At 38.2% G+C, this 21,181-nt stretch overlaps 1 protein-coding gene across 2 annotated transcripts in view; it reads left to right on the top strand.

The window, feature by feature from the left end:
• The first annotated feature begins 216 nt into the window (after positions 1-216).
• LRRK2 (leucine rich repeat kinase 2) overlaps positions 217-21,181 on the top strand; it is a 69,394-nt gene continuing 48,429 nt past the window's right edge. For both annotated transcript variants that reach the window (XM_086746701.1, XM_086746693.1), the window contains exons 1-11: positions 217-410; positions 490-575; positions 4,917-5,023; positions 8,549-8,637; positions 10,529-10,663; positions 12,327-12,461; positions 15,260-15,391; positions 18,288-18,407; positions 19,570-19,694; positions 20,105-20,184; positions 20,939-21,045. In XM_086746701.1, the coding sequence (XP_086602827.1) occupies positions 251-410; positions 490-575; positions 4,917-5,023; positions 8,549-8,637; positions 10,529-10,663; positions 12,327-12,461; positions 15,260-15,391; positions 18,288-18,407; positions 19,570-19,694; positions 20,105-20,184; positions 20,939-21,045 (1,276 nt within the window). In that variant the 5' untranslated portion in view covers positions 217-250. The remainder of the gene's footprint in view (positions 411-489; positions 576-4,916; positions 5,024-8,548; positions 8,638-10,528; positions 10,664-12,326; positions 12,462-15,259; positions 15,392-18,287; positions 18,408-19,569; positions 19,695-20,104; positions 20,185-20,938; positions 21,046-21,181) is intronic.

Below are 21,181 nucleotides of genomic sequence, written 5' to 3'. Positions count from 1 at the left end.
CCCGCCTGCGAGGGCTGGTCTGTCGCCGCGGTCGTGTCCCCGGCGTGGCGGCGGGAGGGGCAGGAGGCAGCGGGAGGGGCGGCTCGACACGGCCGGGTGACGCCGGCCGGGCGGCGGTGGCAGCGCAGCGCAGCGCGGCGCGGCGCGGCGGCGGGACAGGCCCGTGCCGCCCACCCCTCGTCCCCGTGGGCCGCGGTGGCCGGCGGATGGGGTGACGCGCCCGGCCGCCGTGAAGGGCAGCGGGTCGGCCATGGCCAGCGCCGGCCCCGAGGAGGGGGAGCAGGCGGCTAGGGAGGAGGAAGCCCTGAGGAAGCTGGTGGTCCGGCTCCAAAACGTCCAGGAGAAGAAGCGTCTGGAGACGCTGGTGCAGACCCTGAGCGACCTGCTGGAGCTGGCGGCGCGGCAGAGCGGTAAGGAGCGCCCGGCCCGGCCCTGCCCTGCCCCGCCCGCCGCCGGTCGCTAACGCGGCCTGTCTCTGTCCCCCCACAGCTCCCCGGCTCTTCAGCGGCAAAAACGTCCATGTGCCCCTGCTGCTGGTGGTGGACGCGTACCCGGGAGCGGCGGGCGTGCAGCAGGTGAGGGTGGCGGCGCCGAGGGGCCGCGTGAGGGCGGGGGCCGGGGCCGGGGCCGGGGCCGGGCCGGGGGCCGGGGCCGCCTTTCCGCCGCTCCAGCCTCGGTCCCCAGGATGAGCCCAGCACCGCGGTCCTTTCCCGAAATAAAAGTTACCGCTCGGCTTGTTTATTCCTCTTCGACTTGCTCTCTTCTCGGCCGCTTTATGAAGTACTGTTGAGCTGTAAAAAGGCGCTCTGGCCGCTTGCGTTTAAAGGGACGAGTGTGCCAGCTTTTTGCGGATACCCCTCGTTGCGTCTCTATTTAAACGGCAAAAGAAGGCAAAGTAGAAAATAAAAACTAAGCAATGTGAATGCTGTATGGCTTCTAGGCTTTTAAGTTACCAGGAATGTTATCTAATGTATTTTCCACGTGTCAATGTTGCATATTGCCACAGTTAGACAAACTTCTGGAAAGCAGAGTTTTGTAATATGAATTCATACATATGTAGCCCTGTCCTAGAAAGAGAGTTGTACTAGTCCAGTTTTTTTAAGGGAGGGGAGAGGGTAAATCTTTTGGCTAAGAGTAGATTCTGCAACTTAAGGTTCTGCTTGGCTGTTCCTGTAACTTAACATTGGCCCATTTAGATTAGGTGTGGCGCTTGCACAATTTGATGTTGTACTTATGGTACAGCTGCCAGACTTGTCATATAAAACAGCTCCTTCCTGGCAGGCATATATTAAATTTCTGACTAAGGACGTTTATAAGCTCCAGATTTGTGTGCAACTCACTTGATTTTTTTTTTTTAATTAAGCCTATTTGTATGGTTCCAGTATTTTTGGCATCTTCAACTAGAAGGCAAAACATAAATTATATCACAAATGCCTCTTAAATAATAGTATGTTTTAAAGGATTTTTTGTCTAGTTGACCTTAGCTAGACGTCAAAAGCATAAAATTCTGATTAAAATATGAAATTGTACTTGTGTAGTGATTAATCTGGTATTCCAATGATCTCCTGTTTCCTTTGAAGGCTGAATATTTGTGCAGAGTCTGAAGTTCTAATTTATTTTACTTTCGAATTGTCAAGTCATTAAGAAATACAGAAGGATGAATCAGCAATTATTTTCAGGATAAAGCCTATTATCTATACAACAGTTTACAAAACCACTGCCCAGAAGTTTAGACTAGGAAGTAAAAAATATGAAATCCAACCGCAACTAGAAGTAGGTCTGAAATGACAGCAAAAGACTCTCAGAAGTGCATAAGGAAGGTAGTGATTGTTTAATTTTAATTTTAACTATGTTAAACTACCTCACTGATTTAATATGTAATTTTAAAATTAATTTTAATCTTCGCTCTGCCTACATTTGCAGTCATACAGTATGTCAGTTTAGAAGTTTTCAAGCTCCTTTGCGTTACTACGTTGTATTAAAGGGTGAAATTCATAGCCAGTGCAAAGCTCAAATCCTATTCCTCGTAAAATGGCATAGGCAGTTCTTCTTCCCGTTCAGTTATTACATTTAAAAACATCCACAATATGTTAGTAGAGCTCTGTCTTGCTTCATTCACTGCCATTTGTTTGCAGTCTTTGTGAATACACAATTCTCACTTTATGACAGCAGTGAGGTAATGTAGTCCTGATTTCAGTGCAGTCTCTTTACACTACTAATGCATTTTCATTGAATAAATGGATTAATCAATCTCTTTTGTTTTGGCATTGTAATAAAACTGCCTCACTGTTCATAGTAAGAAATACATCTGAGGTGAGGATTTTCTTTCCCTCCCCTCCTTTAACTGGTTACAAAGCATCATGTTGTGCTGCTGTTCCGCTGGCTTGTACGGAGTAAATTTCCTTAGCAGATCAATATTGCAAGTACTTGTGCAAGTCTGACTACATGCGTAAACCCTGCAGGCTTCTTTAGAAGTAGGAAGGTACTAAGCTGGAAAGTTAATAGTATCTTCAAGTAAAATAGATGTCTTTAAATATGGTAGTTTCTTTCTGCAGTTACTCTGACGATGATTGGAGCAACTTAGAAACTCTAGAGCAAAATATGTTTACATTTGAGTGAAGAGCAGTCAGCAGAGCTTTATTGCCTCACATAGAAGGTGTGACCTAATGTAACATAAATTCATTGCATGCTAGAAATGAAAAGGGTCTGATTTAAAAATAACAGAGTTTCAGTGCTGCCACCAACTGTTTCTGTGTGGGGGGCCTGTTAAGTGTTTCTAAGAAAGTCTTTGTTTACTGTTTTTTTTCCCTTCCTTGTAACCTTTAGGATTTCTGTTATTTAAAAGATTCTTACTTTCTTTCATAATTATAAACAGTAATAAGCTCTCTGTTAACTCAGGTTGTGATTTTAATATTGTAAAATAGACCACATGTCAGCAGGTGAGATATTTCCATTGGTCTTGTCTGGATTCACAGTTCTTAGAAATGTTTGTCAATTCTTAGAGTCACAACAATTCAAATAAAAATGTTTAATGGAAATGTAATTTTCATCAGAAACAGTTTTAATACAAAAGGGAATTTTCTAGAGTTATTAAATTCATTGTCATCGGGTTCTAAATTTTACAAGAACAGTTAGGATGGCATGAATTGGGACCTCTTAAAATAAAATCTTTTCTAAGCAATACACAGTGTATGAATTAATGGTCACCTCTACAGTGTCTTTGCCATGCTGATTTGAAATTTGTACCTGATGAACTCTGATGAACTGTGTTTTGCTTGGTGTATGGAAAATTAGGTAATTACACATCCTCATTTTGGGGAGGAGTGATGGTTGGTAAGACTATATTTTTGCACCTGTGTTTAGTGAGGACTCAGTTACACAGACCAGCCTAATCTTCCTGAATATCCATAGTAATTGGTTTACAGTCTCATGTAGAGCAAACCAGTTTGTTATCCAAGCAAGAGAAGAGCGTGGAAGTTGGCTCGTGGTCAAGCTCTGTCTGCAGACATTAAGGTTATAATTGGCTTAAAATGTTTGGCTCTGCAAATCTAAACTGAAGTAGAATCAAAACTAGTGCAGATAGTGTGAGCATAGCCCATGTAACCAAGTACATGAAAGATAAAAGCAGAATTCTGATTCCCAGGGAGCTACATTATGTTTTTCATACTCGCCAAAGCCGTCATGGAAGCTGTCTAGATTCAAGCCTCTGCTGTTCCTGTGGGTGTCTCTAGACTACCAGACTTGCAATTTCATATCCCTGGTCTTGCGTACAGCAGGGTTAGAGATCATGCACTTTCCATGAACTTTGCAGTTAAACACTTTGGAGGTAGCCATTTACATTTCTGTTGTTGACTGTCCTGTCTTGACCCCTTTGCTTTACATAACTCTTCTGCCGAAAACTGATCCAGTTACGCATATAGCTTTTCAGCCATACTTTGATTATTTTCTGTCTTGACCCTATTCTTAAAGCACACAGGCCTACTTTCACATGTTTTTTCTTTTTATTTATATAGCCAAGGAAACTTTTATGCTTTTCAATTCCTGTTTGTAAAATCTGCTTCATCTTGACTTTTGACATTTCTCAGTTCACTTCTCTTTCAGTACAGTAGACTTTTCTTGCTCATCATTTAATCCTTTGTACAGATTTTGCTTACTGCCCCCTCACTAAAGCCTGTTCAATCATCGTAGCTTGCAGGCGTTCATAAGAGAGCAGATTTCTCCAATATGGAAGATTGAAGAGGAACAATATGTGGTTTTGGCATTATTTAGAAATGTTTGAAAGTCAAATAATTTGCATAGGATAGAGCAGGTAGTTATAAAGAACAAATATATTGGATTTAGTTCATCTTTCATTCCTTATGATCTCAAAACCTTAACTGCCTTCATTATGTTTTGAAAGCACACAGTACTGATGATGGCGAGAATATGAAATCTATAGTATTATTTAGGTATCTCATCCTCATTTAAAACATTGAATGCCTTTAAAAACCTAGCCTTTCTCCTTATAATTTGCGGTTATGTATAATTATATGGCAGATTCTTATGGAAACACCCATTGTTCGATAAAGCTGGACTACCTGTAATAGTGCAATGGCTCCTGGCTCATAATTACATGCTGTGGATCACATCATATTTTTCTCTGCCAGCATCTCTTTTAATTGTGTGTCCTTTATCCCAAGCAGTGCTGAAGCATATTGAGAGTGATGTGTTGCTACAAGCAATGCATTCAGAATCGTTAGCATATCTCTTTTACTTCCATCTTTTGACTTTCTATGTTGTTTGTCTTGTTTTGTGTTAATTCATTTTTAGGTAACTTTTCAGAACATCTATCTTCCAAAAGCCAAGAATATTAGAAGACAACATTGATGTTCCAAACAGAATATCTGTTCTAAAATAGCTGCATTTTTGTTTTACAGATGGGTTGGTCACTTCTTTGTAAATTAATAGAAATTTGTCCAAGTACTCTACAGAACATAGCTCCTAAGGATGTTGGGAAGGACTGGGAAGTACTGGGTGTTCACCAGTAAGTATTTTGTATGCAAAGAGTGTTCCGGAATGCTTGGTTATCATGGCAGTATATATATACAATGAAAGATATTTCTATAAAGTTATTACATCAACTTCTAACTGGTTGAAGATTTTTGTGTTAAGATCATTTGCATGAAGGTGCACTTTGGTTTTGTGGGGGTTTGCTTGTTTGTTTGTTTGTTTTACAGTGGCTGGAGTATGTGGTCAGTAGGGGAATAAACTCCCTTGAAAGAAATCTTGGCAATTTTTGTTAGAAAGCAAAAGTGATTTTGGTTGCTTTTCATAAACAAGGAATAACTGAAATGAGGCTGTACAAGTTAGTTATTATTTCTTTGGCAGCTTAAAGACTTATTCATTGACTGTAACTTATTTTGCAAGCTAGAAATAGTGCTACTCATTCTTGGGTCACAGAAAAATGACTCTTTTGGGACTCCTTTCCCATAGCCTTCTCAGAGTCCATGCAGTGTGAGTGGTTGAACAAAAGCATCCTTTTCAAACTCAAACTTCACTAAAGATCTGATTATAACATCGCTATACACAATTCCTTACTACTACCACCAATATTTTAACCAACTGTGTATCCTTGTCTGACATCTTGACAGTTTTCCTTGCTGTGGAGAAATTTGTTCGTAGTCAGAGAGTAGACTCAGACATTTCTGTCAGTGCCGAAGGTAGAGCAAGCCAGTTAAATTATATCTCGGGTTCCTTGTAGGTGGGTTGGACTAGTACTGCAGTGCATCAGCACCATATTGACTATGTGCTGTTTGCAGCAAGGCAGGAAACAATTAGGGTAGAGAAGAAAAAGTCATTTCTTTTGCAAGATATTTTCACTTTCGTGTATGTAACTATTTTAAGAGAAAATAAATCTTAGCTAGAAAAAGCATTTGTTTCTTGTCTCTCAGCCATGAGCCAACTTGACCACATTACAGTCATGTTTTACAAACGGTAGTTTGGTGTTGATTTAGGTGTTCTTGACAGGCAGTGTGATAAACAATTAAATAGTCAGTCATTGTGTGGAGGAAGGAAGGAAATTCCTTCAGTGTATTTCCATCCTTTCTAAAAGTTTAAAGAGAGTTCACAAGATGTTTTGTAATCTCTTGTGTTAAACTCTCATACAGTAGACAAGGTTTAGAATATTTTATGTCCTCACTCTTGATTATACTTGAGATGGGAGGGTAGATACAGGGAATTGTAATGCCTTAGTGTGTGATTATTTTATCCTGCAGCGTATGGAGCCAGCTCACATCTTTATATATCAGCACTTGCCTGAAACAGATCACCCTCTATAAAATACCCTCTTCCCAATGCAGATACCCTTCCCCACAGTAGAGATCATGAGTCACTGGTAGACAAGGGAGAGATGTTTAATGGCTTTAGAGTGTTTGATAACTCAGTGGGGTTTTCCATCTATGCAGGGTGTAAGGAGTAAGGAAGTCTAAGCCACAGTTACTTATGGAGCAAAGAGGTGAAGGGATCTTCACCTTGTGTACAGTTTCTACACATGTGTGCATGTGCACATGCACCTGCAACCACAAAGCAAAATGCATTAGGAATGCTTAAGACACTTTAATCAGGAGGTTTAAGCAGATTTAAGGGTGTCTGTTTAGCTGCTCTACCAGCTTGGTTGGAGTGGCTCTTTGTTTTCCTTGATTCATCACCCTGCTACTTAGTCCATATATGTGGGCTGTATGCTTGGACAAGAAGTTGCCTCAGGACTGAAAACTCAAATGCCACCATCTATCCTTGTCTGTAGACTTTTAAGTCCAAAATGTGCATACAGAAGTTTCAGTGAGGTATCTTTTCTCAGTTTAAGGAAAAAAAAAAACAAACAACCTGCATTTAACTGGGTTTTATTTTCCATAGAATCATAGAATAGTTTGGGTTGGAAGGGACCTTCCGAAAAAGGTCATCTAGTCCAACCCCCCTGCAAGGAGCAGGGCTATTCTTAAGATCATCCCACACAGTATTCTGACTAACCCTAGATTTCAGCAGCGGCTTTGCACTCATGAGAGTGTAAGGGTGGTTTATATGAACAGACAGTGTATCTTTTATTGGACTGATACTGTTAGAATTTCCTGTCTTGCAAAAGGTAAAGGATATTATATCTCCCATCAGACTTTGCCTCTTACGTGTGCTTTGGCCATCGTAGCTACAACAGTAGTGAGGAGAGGGAAACTAGCAACATCATAGTATGAAGGGAAAAGAAATAAACCAGTGATACATTAATTCTAACTTGTAAAGTTAGAATTTAGCAGGCAAACAAAATCATTGCAAGAGCTTGGGAATGAAATTTGGATGAAACTTTAAGTGCTGCTTTTTGTTTTTCAAGACAGGTCAAGAGTATCTGCAAACTACTGCACAATCCAATTTTATTTGATATTATATATACAAGACTCACATTTGAAGATTATTAAGATTGCAGAGTCAAGCTCTCTGAAGTCATGAAAATAAAAAATTAAGGTTTCTTGAGGGCTTTTTGTGTAAGCCTATCCATTTTTATTTAGTTTTTAATTACACAATCTGGGGTCGTCCCCCCCTTTTGAGATATGCTTCATTCAGTGCAAAATCAATGCTTATTTATTGTCTGTCATCAGCATCATTCAATGTGTGGCCCACTGCCTTATTTACTATACATTAGTGATATTATGTGAAAACTGACCTATTATTTTTCTTCTCAGTTTTTCTTAGTGCTCATCAGTATTGTCTAGAGCTTTTAAAATTTTGTTTATTGAGAAGGTGTTATGCATTTGTGGTCAGTGTTTTGCAGATGGTAGTTTGAACAAAATATCAACTGATATAAAAGTATCAACTGATTTTTGGGTGCCCAGTTAAATACATGCACTGGATTTTTCAGAGTACTTAGTCGCTTTCTGTTTAAGTGTTCAACTTTTGTTGACTCTGTTGCAGCATTTCAGGGGTTAAAATCCCTGGTTCTCAACTTGGGCCACCCAGAAAGTAAGGAGTGTACAATTGGCAGTCTATGAAACGTTTCTTTTTAGTGATTTGTCCAGCATCACGTAAGCTCTGTATGGTGGAAACTTAGATAAGGTAGAGTTCTTCAAGGTGCTGCTCAAGTTCTTTAGCTGGGAAACTGCTGCTTCTCTTCCAGCAAGTCATTGACCATTCACTGTTGCTTGACTCTTGCAACAAACAGAACAGCATCATACTGTCCACAGTCTGCTGCATTCCACAGCCCCTGCTTTCCACATCCTGAATGAGACTTGTCCCCTGTAGAATTAATATATGTAATTAATTAAAAATTAATGTAAAGTTGCTAAATTATACATAATTATTTTAATGAAGTATAAAAATAGTTAAAATGCCAACATTATTTCATTACTAACTTGAACAAAACATAAACCGAAATAAAGGGTTTTTTAAAAAAAAATAATCGGGCTTTTTAAGCTTTTCTAATTTCTGTGAGTATTTTGGGGTTTTAAGTAAAAGTTTGATAAAATTTTGTGTATGTTAGTATTTCTTTAGCTGTAACTCTTTTTTCCTTTTTTTTTTAATTTTTTAGGCAGATTCTTAAAATGCTTACAGTACACAAAGGAAATGTAAATCTCTCAGTAATAGGACTGAAAGCGTTAAATCTACTCCTCATGTCAGGTATTGTGTGTTTTACTTTCCTACTTTGTCCAAGCCTTTAAAACAGAACTGTGGTATAAAGTGTGTGACTGTACATTTTGAGCCGGATTTTTCTTTCTGTTTTTCTCCATAAAGTCACTTCTCATTTGTACTTGTATACTAAATAATGAGAGTATTGTTTTGCACCTCTTTTACCCAGGTAGAAAAGATTTTCCAAATTGCAAGGCTGTGAAGAACATGACTGATTAATTTTGCCAACTTGTTATCAGCATAGTCACAAATATTTACTGTTAAGTGAAATAAGTAAGAGGGTTTTTTTTTTTTCTTACCAAAGTATAAATTTGGTGACATTCTGACTTGCTTCCTTCAGTACTGGTTGGTACTTTTGAAAACAGTAAACAATCACTGACATTTCTGTTACTCTGCTCTGCAGAGACCTGATCTTACCAGGTACTGAGGACTTTTCTCATGGTGCTGAGATTCTTGATCTTCTGTTAAAGAGAGACCCCAAGGGAGAGATTGTGCTAGTTTTATTCAAGCTAGCATACAGTAATAGCACAAATTATTGTTAGCATCAGAATGTTTCCATTGATTTTAACAGGCTTTGGAATCGCCTTATTTACAAACTAAGGATTAGACTTGACTTGAGGTAGTTAAAGCTGATGCAGCTGTCCAAGCTTCTGCTGTAGGCAGGAGAGTGAGACAGGCATTTTCAGAGAGTGGTTCATGCTATTAATTTGCCTGTTTTATAACATCAGTTATCTCTAGAATCTGTTTTCCTCTCCCTGTTGATTGTAGAGAGGTCTGGAGGACTAGCTTAGACTGAATGCCTAACTTTTTATCTGCTGAAGCTGGGTAACGCAGGTCTCATTGTAGGCCACTACGCTGTGTGATTAGTACTAATAATAGCAGAATCTGGCTGTTCGTGAGTTACTGTAACCAGCAGCTTCTTTCTTTTAATTATGAGATTCCATGAAGGGTCCTAAACTACTCCTCTTCTCAGCAGTTGATTAAACGAACTTAAATTCTAAGTTCAACTACCTTGCTTCAGAAACATATTTAGTGTTCTTTATTTCTATATGTCTGTGAACTTGAATTGCACTGTAACTGGAGCTGACAGGCCAGTGTGAATGCTGTATAGAAAGATCTTATCTTAAAAAAAAAAAACCAAAACAAACCACAATAAAAACCAGCTGCAGCTGAAACTCTGGAACAGGCATTATGAATTCCATAATTATTGCTGTAAGCTTGAAAAATTGTCACAAGTATGAATCTCTTGCCACATACTATAGAGAGAGTAAAATTTTTTTCCAGAATTTTTTAAGTGTCATAAAAGCAACAGTGAGCAACAGTGGGCATTTTACTTCAGTTTCAGGCTGAATGAATGGCTGAGAGGGTGACAACAGGGTTTCATGATACAGATGGTCTTATTTCATAGTTCACTGTAGCTGACAGGTACATTTCAAATCCCCTCTTGTTTTCCTCAGGCAGTGTAGTCCTGCCCTCTTTCTTCCACCAGTCTTCCACCAATCTTACTTCTTAGTGAAACTTTTCAGCTTGCTATGACTGAAAAAAGGGGTTTTTTTGATGGCTTAATTTTCTACCAGTTTAATGAGTTGAACTGTCTGATTGAAGGGTCAGACAGTTACCAAAGCAGTGCAAGGTGGGAGAAGAGTAGAGAGGTGAAACCGTCTTTTTGGCAGTAATGTTTTAGAACATCTCATTTTTATTTTAAAATACTACCTTAACAGATAACATCATCATGTGTTATACAAAAACCTGGAGTTGAACTATCAGAGTAAATTTTAAGGATAGTATTAAAGAATTTTGGATTTTAATGGCTAAGTACAGTGCTTCAAATACCACTGTTGAGAACTAACCAGTGCAACGTGTAATCTCTTCTGCTATTCAGATGTAATTGCTTTCCTGCTCTTGGAGGAAGAGGTGGATGTGTTTTCCTTGGTATTTCATGCCATGCACTCCTTCCCTAAAAATGAAGACATTCAGCAACATGGATGTAAAGCATTACACAAACTTTTTGAGAAAGGTATTTATATCTTGTAGTTTATTAGGTTAGAAAAATGTATGGGTTGGGAGGGGACTGCAGATGTTTATTTAACTGCGATGAATTAATTCTTGCATTCCAGATTCTGTTTTGTGTATTATGTCTGTTCTTTGAATGAGTTAGCACAAAATATGTTTTCCAAGCAATATCACAAGTTTTCTAAATTAGAGCAATAAATATGAAATTTTCAAAAAATCAAAATGTCTCTTCATTTCTGACTCTAGAGTTAAATGAAAAGATGGAATTCAATGTTAGTCAGTAACACTGGAACAAAGAGCAGTGACATTTGATGTAGTTCTCAAAAAACAGCTGTTTATTTCAAGACTGGCAAATGTTAGTAATTTGAACAATTCTACAATAAAGCAAAATGTTTGCACTTCAGAAAAATATGATTCTGCTTTTGATCCTGACAATACTGAAAAATGATTACGTATCTGTATGATATTCCTGTGTTTCTTCTGAGAAATTAAGTCACCATAAATTGAATTTCTGCACAGTTTTCAGGAACTGCGTGTGTAATGGCCAGAAATCCCATTGTTGTAGCAGCTTTGCTTTGCATTGAGTTTCTTGCTTCAAAATCAATATTGAGAAATATTAGCACTCCTACCAAGTCCACTGTACTCCTTTACTTCAAATATAGTCTCCGATTCTGTAGATTTTTTTTTCTTTCTGACACCATTTTATATCGCTTTTTCTAAGTCTTCCTCCTGTGTGCCTGGAATTATCTTCTCCGTTCCTTTTCCTCTTCCACTCTCCCTAAATACTTTTGTCCTGCTGTATTTTGTCTTAAATCTCCACAAAAGTCTGAGCTGCTTAGATTTTCAGGGCATGCTTTTCATAAGTGCCTGGTTTTTACAGATCTCCAGACAGCTCCAGCGTACTACTATCTTGATGGCAGTGCTAATGTAACAAGTTGCTAGGCTGCCCCAGGCTATTTTTTCCTGCCCCTGAGTGACCTTGTCAGTTATTGTAATGTGAATGTTTGCCTAGCCTTAGCTTGAACCAGATGCAGAAAATGATTCTGCTTATGAAATTTAAAATGTGTAGTTCTTCCTCAACCTGGATCAGTTTCCTTATCTGGTTCATTGCACAGCCATGCAGTTATGTCAGCACAAATGAGAGGGGGCAGGGATGGAAAAACCTTAAGCCATTATTACTGTGAAGGTAAGATATTATTAAAGCATGGCTGTAGTCTTTATGGAAAGAACTCCATTATAAAAAAAAAAAATTGAGAAGTGAAATAAAATCATGGAATATGCAAAATGGCTTTCTGTCAAATTGTTTTCCCTGAATGTTTAACCTTTGCTTCACCTATCTATTGTCTTGGTGAGGAATATCTGAAGTTCATTCTGTGAAGAAGACTGAAAGACTTTTTTTAAAATATTGGTTCACAGACAAGCATTTAAAAATCAGAACTAAGTTACACAAAATGTAGGCTAGAAGAAGGTCTTTATAAAGTAGCTCAGTTTTTAGTAAAAGGAATCATAACTGTGGAAGATGACGTGTATGGAGAGTACCTTACTTCTGTGAAACATAGAAAGTAAATATAAGGAAACTTGATAAAACAATTATCTTTTATTGTGTTGTACCAGGATATTAATTATTTCCTCAAAACATAATGTATCTCTCTTGCTTTTCAATTTAGTTCCAGAAGAGCAGCTGACTGAATTTGTTGAAAGCAAAGATCATATGATCATATTGAAAGTATTTAAAGAATTTCCAGAGAAAGAAGACGTTATTCTTCCTGCACTTTATTCATTACATTCCTTAGCTGGTCCATGTAAGTGCATTGTTGGAAGTTATTTTCAGTTCCTCATCTCCCATAGCGTGCATCAGCTCACCTCAGTTTGCAGTAATCTTTGTAATTGTAAAAAATTAATGAGAACTGTTTGGGAGTTGCCAGACAAATCACTTTTTTTTGTTTTCTTTGGGGAATAACTGGTTTGTAATTTTTCATGGGAAATTTTCATATTCAGCCATTCTGATAAAGTTTAAATCTCTCATAAAGAACTGAAAGATGCTTTCTTCTGCTTGGAGTAAGTGGTAACAAAGATGCTCATCATGGTTGTAGAGGTCAAAGTTCAAGACCCTACCTTGTCTTTTTTTAATGCTTGAAAAATAAGATGTGTTTATTGACTAAATCAATCTTTAGTGAGTGTGGGTAGCAGGTGAAGGACACTGTTGGCAGAGGCTGTTTCACAAGGGGAAAATCGCCCACACAAATCTGGTGGCCAGGGCTAAGAAAAGGTATCTGGGCTCAGATACCTCTGATCATTCAATGGTGGCTACATTGGTAGCACTGCACACATCACAGAGTCTTATGGTGCCCTCAGATGTTGTGCAGTAAGACTGGAAGAAAATATGTTCATTATGTCTTGGCTCCTGATAACAGCAGTCCCTGTTGTGGGCAAAATCAGGTCCTCATAAATGTGCTTGATTATTTATGTCAATTTGTTGACAGCAGTTTGACCTTACTGACACGGAGGCAGCTCTTGGCAGCTTTTTGCTGGCAGTCACAATTTTAGTAAGGATAGAGCGAGGTCATGCTCTCCATGTCTTCCATGAGGTGCATAACATTGTACTCTTGCAGATGTGATTCTTCACAAAGCCATACTCCTACATCCTGTCTGGCTCTACGGGAACCATCCTGGCCCCCACGTATGCCACAAAACAAGAACTAGATTGGAGCATTCCACATTTCATCATGCTCCAAGCTCTTTAGTTTCTGTTTCTCAAACTTCTTGCTGTTCCAGTTTGTGTTTAAAAAGCTAAGCATTCCTTGAGCCAGAAATAATTTTACCCTAGTCCAAAAATTATTGCCATTTTCTAAGGAAGAGGATGCCAGATTTTAAGTGCTTTTTAAAATAGTGAATACTTGTACAAAGCATAACAAGAGAAGGGCATGACAAAGACTTGCTCTAAAGTAGGTATTTATTTTGGGGTTAGCACTCTCATTTCTGATACAAAAGATTGAAAATAGAGAAATAGAGAGAGCTTGGACATGAATGTGCAAAGCTAGGCTACTTTTGCCAGCATTCGTACTCTTGGTCTGTGACATCCAACAATACCTGCAAGAAAATGTATTCCTTTAAGGCCATGGAGAAAATCATTCACTGTAAGTACGTATTCTAGCTTATCCAGTAGTAAAATGTTTGTCTCCCCGTACCCTGAAGTTCAAGTCTCTATTCCAAATTAATTACATTGAGGATTTGTACCTCACTATGCCTTCTTTCACTGATACATATTTAGACTTTGTTCTAGCTCATGTGTCATGAGAAATTGAAGGGTAAGAGTTTATTCCAATGTGGTACAAGAACTCTTAAATCTCAGTAATTTTGATGGAATGAGAAAATGCTTTGCTGCCAACTGTCCTCCAAAGTCTGTAGGGGATGTTGGGTCACTGAATGTTAGCCATCTAAACAGTAGCCATAGGCAGCCATGCCAGCCTCTCCGCTGATGGGGAGAAACAGGCACTTGAAGAGGAAATTTATCTACCCCTGAGGTATCTGTTACAGGTGGGATGAATCACTATACAGAGTGCTCAGATCTCGTAATCAGTTGTTGTGATAATCTAGATGACCAAATTTTGGTGGTTAAGATTAAATGAGATCCGTTCCACCTCCTTTTCTCTGGCTTGTTCTGGGAGATGGTGGCTCACTGCAAACGTACCATTGCTTGGTTCTTGCAGGGTTTAAACGTGCAGTTAGTTATGCTCTCACTGTAGTATACAGAGATAGGGTGAGGGTGACCAAGCACTGGTGCAGGTCACCCGGAGCGGCTGTGGGATCTCCAGCCTTGGAAATACTCAGAAGCCATCTGGCCATGGTCTTGGGCAACCTGCTCTAGGTGGCCCTGGTTGAGCAGTGGAGTTGGACAAGATGAACTCCAGGAAGTCCCTTCCAACCTCAGCCATTCTGTGATTCTGTGAAAGACAGAATTTGCAATGAGTTTCAAAATATTGCAGGAGCATTAGATGAACGTTTCTGTACCCTCAGTACACAATGGATGTATGGTAGAACTAATTGAAATGAAAATAATAACTTCATAATTTGCCTCCTAAAGAAGAAGGAAAACTTAGAAAAACATTATTAAATCAAATAAATTACATTTATTAGAAAAAAAACATTTCTAAGTTGTTTCTTAGTTGTATGCCCCTCAGAATATTACTGAAATACTGTAAAATGTTTACTTGATCACAGTCATGTTATAAACACCATTTATAGCGTTGAATTAATATTTATAAAACAATTTGTTCAGCTTTAAGAAAAGTGTTATGTAAGAATAGCTTGTGAGGAGGTTTCTGTTACATGGCTTAATCCAGAATGGAACAAATCCATGAATGTTAATATGGACTCTGAACTTAATGAATGATTCCCAAGTGTTGGCAGTCATTAATGTCTTCTATGGCAATATGAAGAAAAAAAAATGCCACCTTTCTCTCAAATTGCAAGACAAGAACTGAAGCATAGGCCCAGTTTTCTAAATAAATTTATTTAAATAAACACTGAATTAGAATTCAATCAGCATTTTTTTTTTTTTTCCTTAAGAAGGAATTTTTGTTTCTGTTTCTTTCTTTAGCCAGCAATGTTGAAGTGCTCATGTCTGGAAATGTTCGCTGCTACAATGTTATAGTGGAAATGATGAAAAGTTTCCCCAGTAGTGAAACAGTTCAGGAAGTGAGCTGCTGTTTGTTGCATAAGCTTACATTGGGTAAGTTCACAAAGTTGTTTATAGTCCCCTTACTCTGACTCTGTAAGAGTTGGAGTTAACTGGCAGCAAGTGTTACGGGCAACAAGAGAACCACTATTCCAGTTAATGCTCAGGGTGGTGTACAGCTCTGGGTCTCTGATGTAAACATACCGAGATAGCACTGGCCACAGTCAATATGGTATCTTTTTGTGTTAAACATTAGTAACAATGGCAGAAGCTTCCATAAAAGACTGGAGCAGGGGGGGCAGAGAAGAGACAAAAGAGTGAGAGAAGTACAAGATGAGAATTGGGACTCAATAGAGCCCATTGTATGTAAAGTTACAGAAAGGAAGAAAATTCCTTCTACATTTTTTTTTTTGAAGTGGCAATGCTGAATGTGTAAGAAACAATTGGTACTCCTGAGTTACCTGGGAGGTATTCTCAAAGACTATGTTTTTCCTCCTTGCAATGCATTTACCTTCAGAGACCTATGCTGCATTCCTGCCCAGCTGTGGTGCCTGTCTTGGGGCTCCCTGTGCTGCAGCAGTGAAAGAACCACTGGTTCCTGGACTTCCCTTGACTTTGGGCAAAAGTACTTTGATTGTCTAGGTTTACATGGGCTACTGTGTCACATCAGGAGAAATGATGGCAATGTCAAAAAGGGATTTGTTGTGCCTCTTAGGAGCTCTGTGCTCTCTCTTCCCACTATAATAAGCTGATCTGAGCAGTTGCCAAGGGCCATGTGATAGAAAGTTCAAATGAAAATAAGTGTTTTTACTCCTGCTGTGTACAAAAAGACTGTGAGTAGCTGCCCAAATGGCTCGCACTCCATGGCAGATTCTTCATCAGGGACTCAGCCAAGGTCTTTCCCATGAGTTAAGACTTCCCAATTCTTGCAGGTGGTGGCCTGAGGCTACTGCAGATGTTGGTACCGGTCCATGACTTGCCTTAATCAAGTCAATCCCATCCTTTCACCATCTGTTTCCACTTCTTCATGTGGATATTGTAGAAAATAAGATCAAACTTGAGTGCAACCCAGAACAACTTCCAGTTCCCCTTCAGAAAGTCAAATAAAAATTTCAAGAAAATGTGGTGGCCTCTGAGGTAGTATTTGCATTTTTTTTTTGGCAAGAGGTGCTGTTACCCATGAATGACTTCCTGTGCAAAGCTAGCTGAAGGTAAGCAGGGAAACCAAGCACTTATGGGGACACAGCAACTCTGTTGACATGCCTTGATCTTGCCCTAAGCACAACCAGCCTGATTTCAGTCACACGTTTGTCATATGTGTGTGTTGACCAAGAAGTAATAGTGTCAGTAAAGCAGCCACAAGATCTATTTCTTCTTTCAGCATAATAGGTGTCCTTTGTCTTGATAAGGAGCCACTTCAGGAGAGTTATGCGAAGAGGTGTCCACAGCACCACACAGTTAGGGAAACAGATGTGAAATTGCTAGGTGCTCCTGGAAAGAGTCTGGAAGATTTCCATGTAGCCAGGGTGGCTTCCCAGATTATTCTGATGGACACTGTCTTCCTAAACCCATGTTAAGTGGCAGTAAAATTGTAAAGTCAGCATCTGCTAGCTTCCAGAATCACCGTCGTGATTGCTAATCTGGTAATGACTATCCTAGATTTGACTGTCATCAGTATTTTAACTGACTGATACATATTCAGCCAGCCACAAGTCCAATGTAATTAGTCATCACATAGTGTGAGATTGTTGATTTCTGTGAGGTGAGTAATGTGTTTACACAAACATACTATTTCTATTAAGATACGACAAAAAACAGCAATGCTAATATAACATGACCGCACTACTACAGGGTAGGAAGAAAAATACTGTTTCCAGTTCTACTTGTAAAAGGTGTTAAGGCCAGGGTTTTAGAATGATGAATCTGGAAAGAACTTGCCTTAAAGACAGTTCTTAAGCATTCTATTAATTTGATCTAATTGAACTAAGTCGTAAAACGTTGGGAAAGGTTCTTGTGTCCCAGTGAAAAATCTAGACATTAATGGTAGTTAGCATCTCTTGGACTTAGGACCAGAACTCAGGGAAAGAAATGAGGTTAGCTTTTCTTCTGTATGTAATTATATTTTTGATGCTCAAATATGAGAGACTTATTAATTTCACACCTTATCTTTCATACCTTATCTGAAGGGCTTGAGAAACATTGATAGAGATTTTAATTTGACCTTTCACGTTGCTAGTGTGATTCACATTTTTACTGATCAAGAATTAAACAAAATTGAATATCAAAATAGAAACCATAGCTATCAAACTGTATTTTACAAAGTGATTGTTGCTGAATTATTTTATGCATATTTGTTTTACAACAAATGGGAAAGTTCTGTTCATTTGATTGCTTTTTGCAGAATTCCCTATATTCAACCTATAATACAAAATACTGTACGGCCTATGATAAAAGTTATACTTTAAATATATTTATCATCAAAAGGTAATTCTTTCTACTATTCCAGAACATATGTATTCTGTATTTATAATGCTGACCTTCATCTATTTAATGTGGGAGGCAAAAACAGAGGGCAAAACATGGTTAAACCACTTGCTTGATAGGATAAATAAATCTTTGCAGGAATTCAAGACCAGGACTGCATTTGTTTCCTGGCAGGAAGTCTGCGAGTGTTACACTGACTGTATTTTTCTTATTTTGATGACAGTGTGCGCTTCATTTTGCATTAAACCTCAGTCTTTTGTAAAAAACATAACCAAGATCCCAACTGTTTTTTATCCTTGACCTCTTCTTTCCGTGAATAAAACATTGTTGTGTCATGCTCTGTAATAAGAAATCCAGTGTTTGCTACAGACAAAGTTTGTGCATGGTGTGCTGAGAAATTTATGTTCAATGCATGTAAAGCTCTAGATATATGTTTATATTCATTTAATATCTTATTTATTTTCAGGAAATTTTTTCAATATCCTTGTGTTACATAAGGTTCCAGAAGTCATTGTGAAGGCTATTAAAACATATCCTGAAAATGCAAAGTTACAAGCTGCAGGTCTCAGTTGTTTAGCTCTTCTGAGTAAGTAAATTTCTTCCTAAATATGTAAATTAATTACTTAATTTGTCTGTCCACTTGTTGTTTTTTTACACTGGTGATTTCCTGTAATCATTTCAAACTCAATTTCTTTAATATGAAAGCCTCAGGCAGGATAGCTTTGACAGAGCAAGATTTCCTACGTGCTTACAGTTTGTTTACTATGACATGACTGTGTTCACGGTATATGCCTAACGTCTTCAGTGTTCAGAGCTGGTAAGTTATGTTGACAGATCTTAACAAAGCAACCTGTTTGTTCATAGGCAAATGTTGGATAATCCCTACTTCTCATAAAGTCTCTAGAGATAACAACAGTAATTTGATGCTGTGTTTGCCATATATGACAGAACTCATATTGTGGTAGTTGATAGCAACACCAAATCAATGCTTGTGCTTGAGTTCTGAAATCAATTGAAAGATTTAAACTTTTCCTTGAGTACACTCCAGGTATTATTTTGAAACAGAAGTTAGTTAGCTAGTGGCAAAAAGCTAAAGATCTGATCCTCTTAGTCTTTGAGTAATTGCTCCATACAAAAGTCAGTAGAAGTGCTGTTTAAGAGTCCCCAAAATACCAAAGGTTAGAAATCAGTATACACTCCAATAAGCCTCTGATATTATGATCGGTGTTGATAATTATTTTTTTTTTCTGAAAAATCACAGGTATAAAATTATTTCTTTTAAATTCTATTGCACTTTCTGGGACCAGATATTCCTCTCTTAGCAACTGCAATTTGCACTTTGTTTTTAAATGGCACTGTTTCAGAATGTAGATGGCTCTGTGATAAGTGGTTACCTGCAAATGAATCACAGTTATATTTTATGTTTGTGGTATTCTGTATGTAAATACGCACAAAAAAAAAAGAGTGTGCCGATCTTTTCAGAGCCTGACCATTGACTGATCTGTAGCTATGTACCTAATTTACTACACTATAATGAAATTTTTTAATCCCTTTATAACCTTAAAGACATTTTACAAATCTGTCACAGAGTTATTGTCGAAGACTTCTTCTCCTCTGCCAGAAAAGGCTAATCCTTCCACTGATTTTCTCACATAGGCAGTGTGACCACCTCCATGACTACGGGAAGGTTAAAACCTAAGTGTTTGTTTTCGCAATAAAAATTTACTGTAAATATTTTGTATTTCAAGCTGAAACAATATTCTTAAACCGAGACCTAGAGGAAAGAAAAGAAGAGGAGGAGGAAGAGAAATTATGCTGGTTGGCAGCATGTTACAGAGCATTAGAACTACACCGAAAAAACACAGATGTGCTGGTGAGAATTTTTGGATGATGGGGATATGGAAAGACTACATTATGCATTAATTAAAATATTTAACAGTATTATTTCCTCCCACATGTCCTTGGGTAAACAAGGCCTTAGAGACTGATTTAGAATAAATCTTACCTTTCTTGCCTTTCTTGTATTTGTTGACCTCACCTTACTCCTTTGGATCAAATGTAGGTAGTTACGGTGAGACTTGTTACCTGAAACAACTATTTGTAATTCAGACGTATCCCAGCTAGAAAGATTGTGACAGTCCACACCTTGTATTTTTATAAAAAGCACCTTGTACCTTCGTAATGAACTGAAAAACAGTCAAACTATTTATTTTTTTCATATATTTTTAATATTCTAAAGCCATATTTTCTTCATCCTTTTGTCTCCTCTTGGTTTATATTTAGGAGGCTGCATGCTGGGCTTTGAAAAATCTGTTTCTGTATCAACGCAACCTTCACGAGAAGATTGGAGATGGAGATAATCAGTCAGTGTTAATATCTTGAACTGCATTTTTGGAAATTAAATAATGAAAGCATCCTATTAAGCCATATGGAGTCTCATTTTCAATTATTTTTCTTTTTCTTTCTTGTTTTCTAGTATATGATGAAATGCATGGTGTTCAACAACACTTAAGAAAGTTTCCTAAACCTTTACTCGGGCAAAATTGCTAGTGTTTTAGTAAAGGATCAGAATGCTACTTAACAGAGCTAATTTTTGCATTTCACAAGGAATTTCTTCTTCAGTTGCAACAAGGGTAGGGAGCATTAAAGAATACAAGAGCAGGGAAAATGGAGAAGATGAAGATACCATAAGTTCGGAAAAGCAGTGCTCATTTTCCCCCAAATGAAGGGCATAGTAGAGGGGGTGCTGCCTCATCAGGGAGAATCTAGGCATGGGGAAGACACAGACTTTCATTTTACTTAAACTATTTCTCAGAGTTGCTTAAAATTTTAATCATTCAAGTTTATAGTAAGCCTGGTTTGTACCCCGTTCTGGATCTCAAGTCACTTGGAAAGCATGGTTCCAAGTGAATTCAGTGAGATTCAGAGTAGTCTAATATGCCTAGTTTGCAAAGGACTTTCTGTCAGCTGTTGCTCTGGAAATATATTAGAAGCCAAGTACAATCATCTGAAAATGTAATTACGTCACTTAATACCTTTTTAAGAAACTCAACTACAGTTATGAAGTACCTGCTGTTATATGGTTAATGTGCAGTGATTCGTTTCTCTCTGTGACAGGTTCCCTGTAGACAGAGCAGTGATGCTCTCCATGCTGATGCACTCCTCTTCAAAAGAAGTGTTTCAGGCAGCTGCTAGTACCTTGGCAATTTTGTCACAACAAAATGGTATGGAATTTAATTGTCTTTACTTTCTAATTCAGCAGTAAGTTATTGCTGTAATATTAAAGAATATTTTCTGTGTTGTATGAATACAATATTCCCTGTTATTAGAATGTTATGCAGTTGTGTTTAGCAGAATTTT

The sequence above is a fragment of the Chlamydotis macqueenii genome, chromosome 1 (genome assembly GCF_036417535.1).
Source record: "Chlamydotis macqueenii isolate bChlMac1 chromosome 1, bChlMac1.mat, whole genome shotgun sequence".
NCBI lineage: Eukaryota > Metazoa > Chordata > Aves > Otidiformes > Otididae > Chlamydotis > Chlamydotis macqueenii.
The sequence above is the reverse complement of the archived record's forward strand: the minus strand, read 5'-3'. Positions and strand labels throughout refer to the sequence as shown.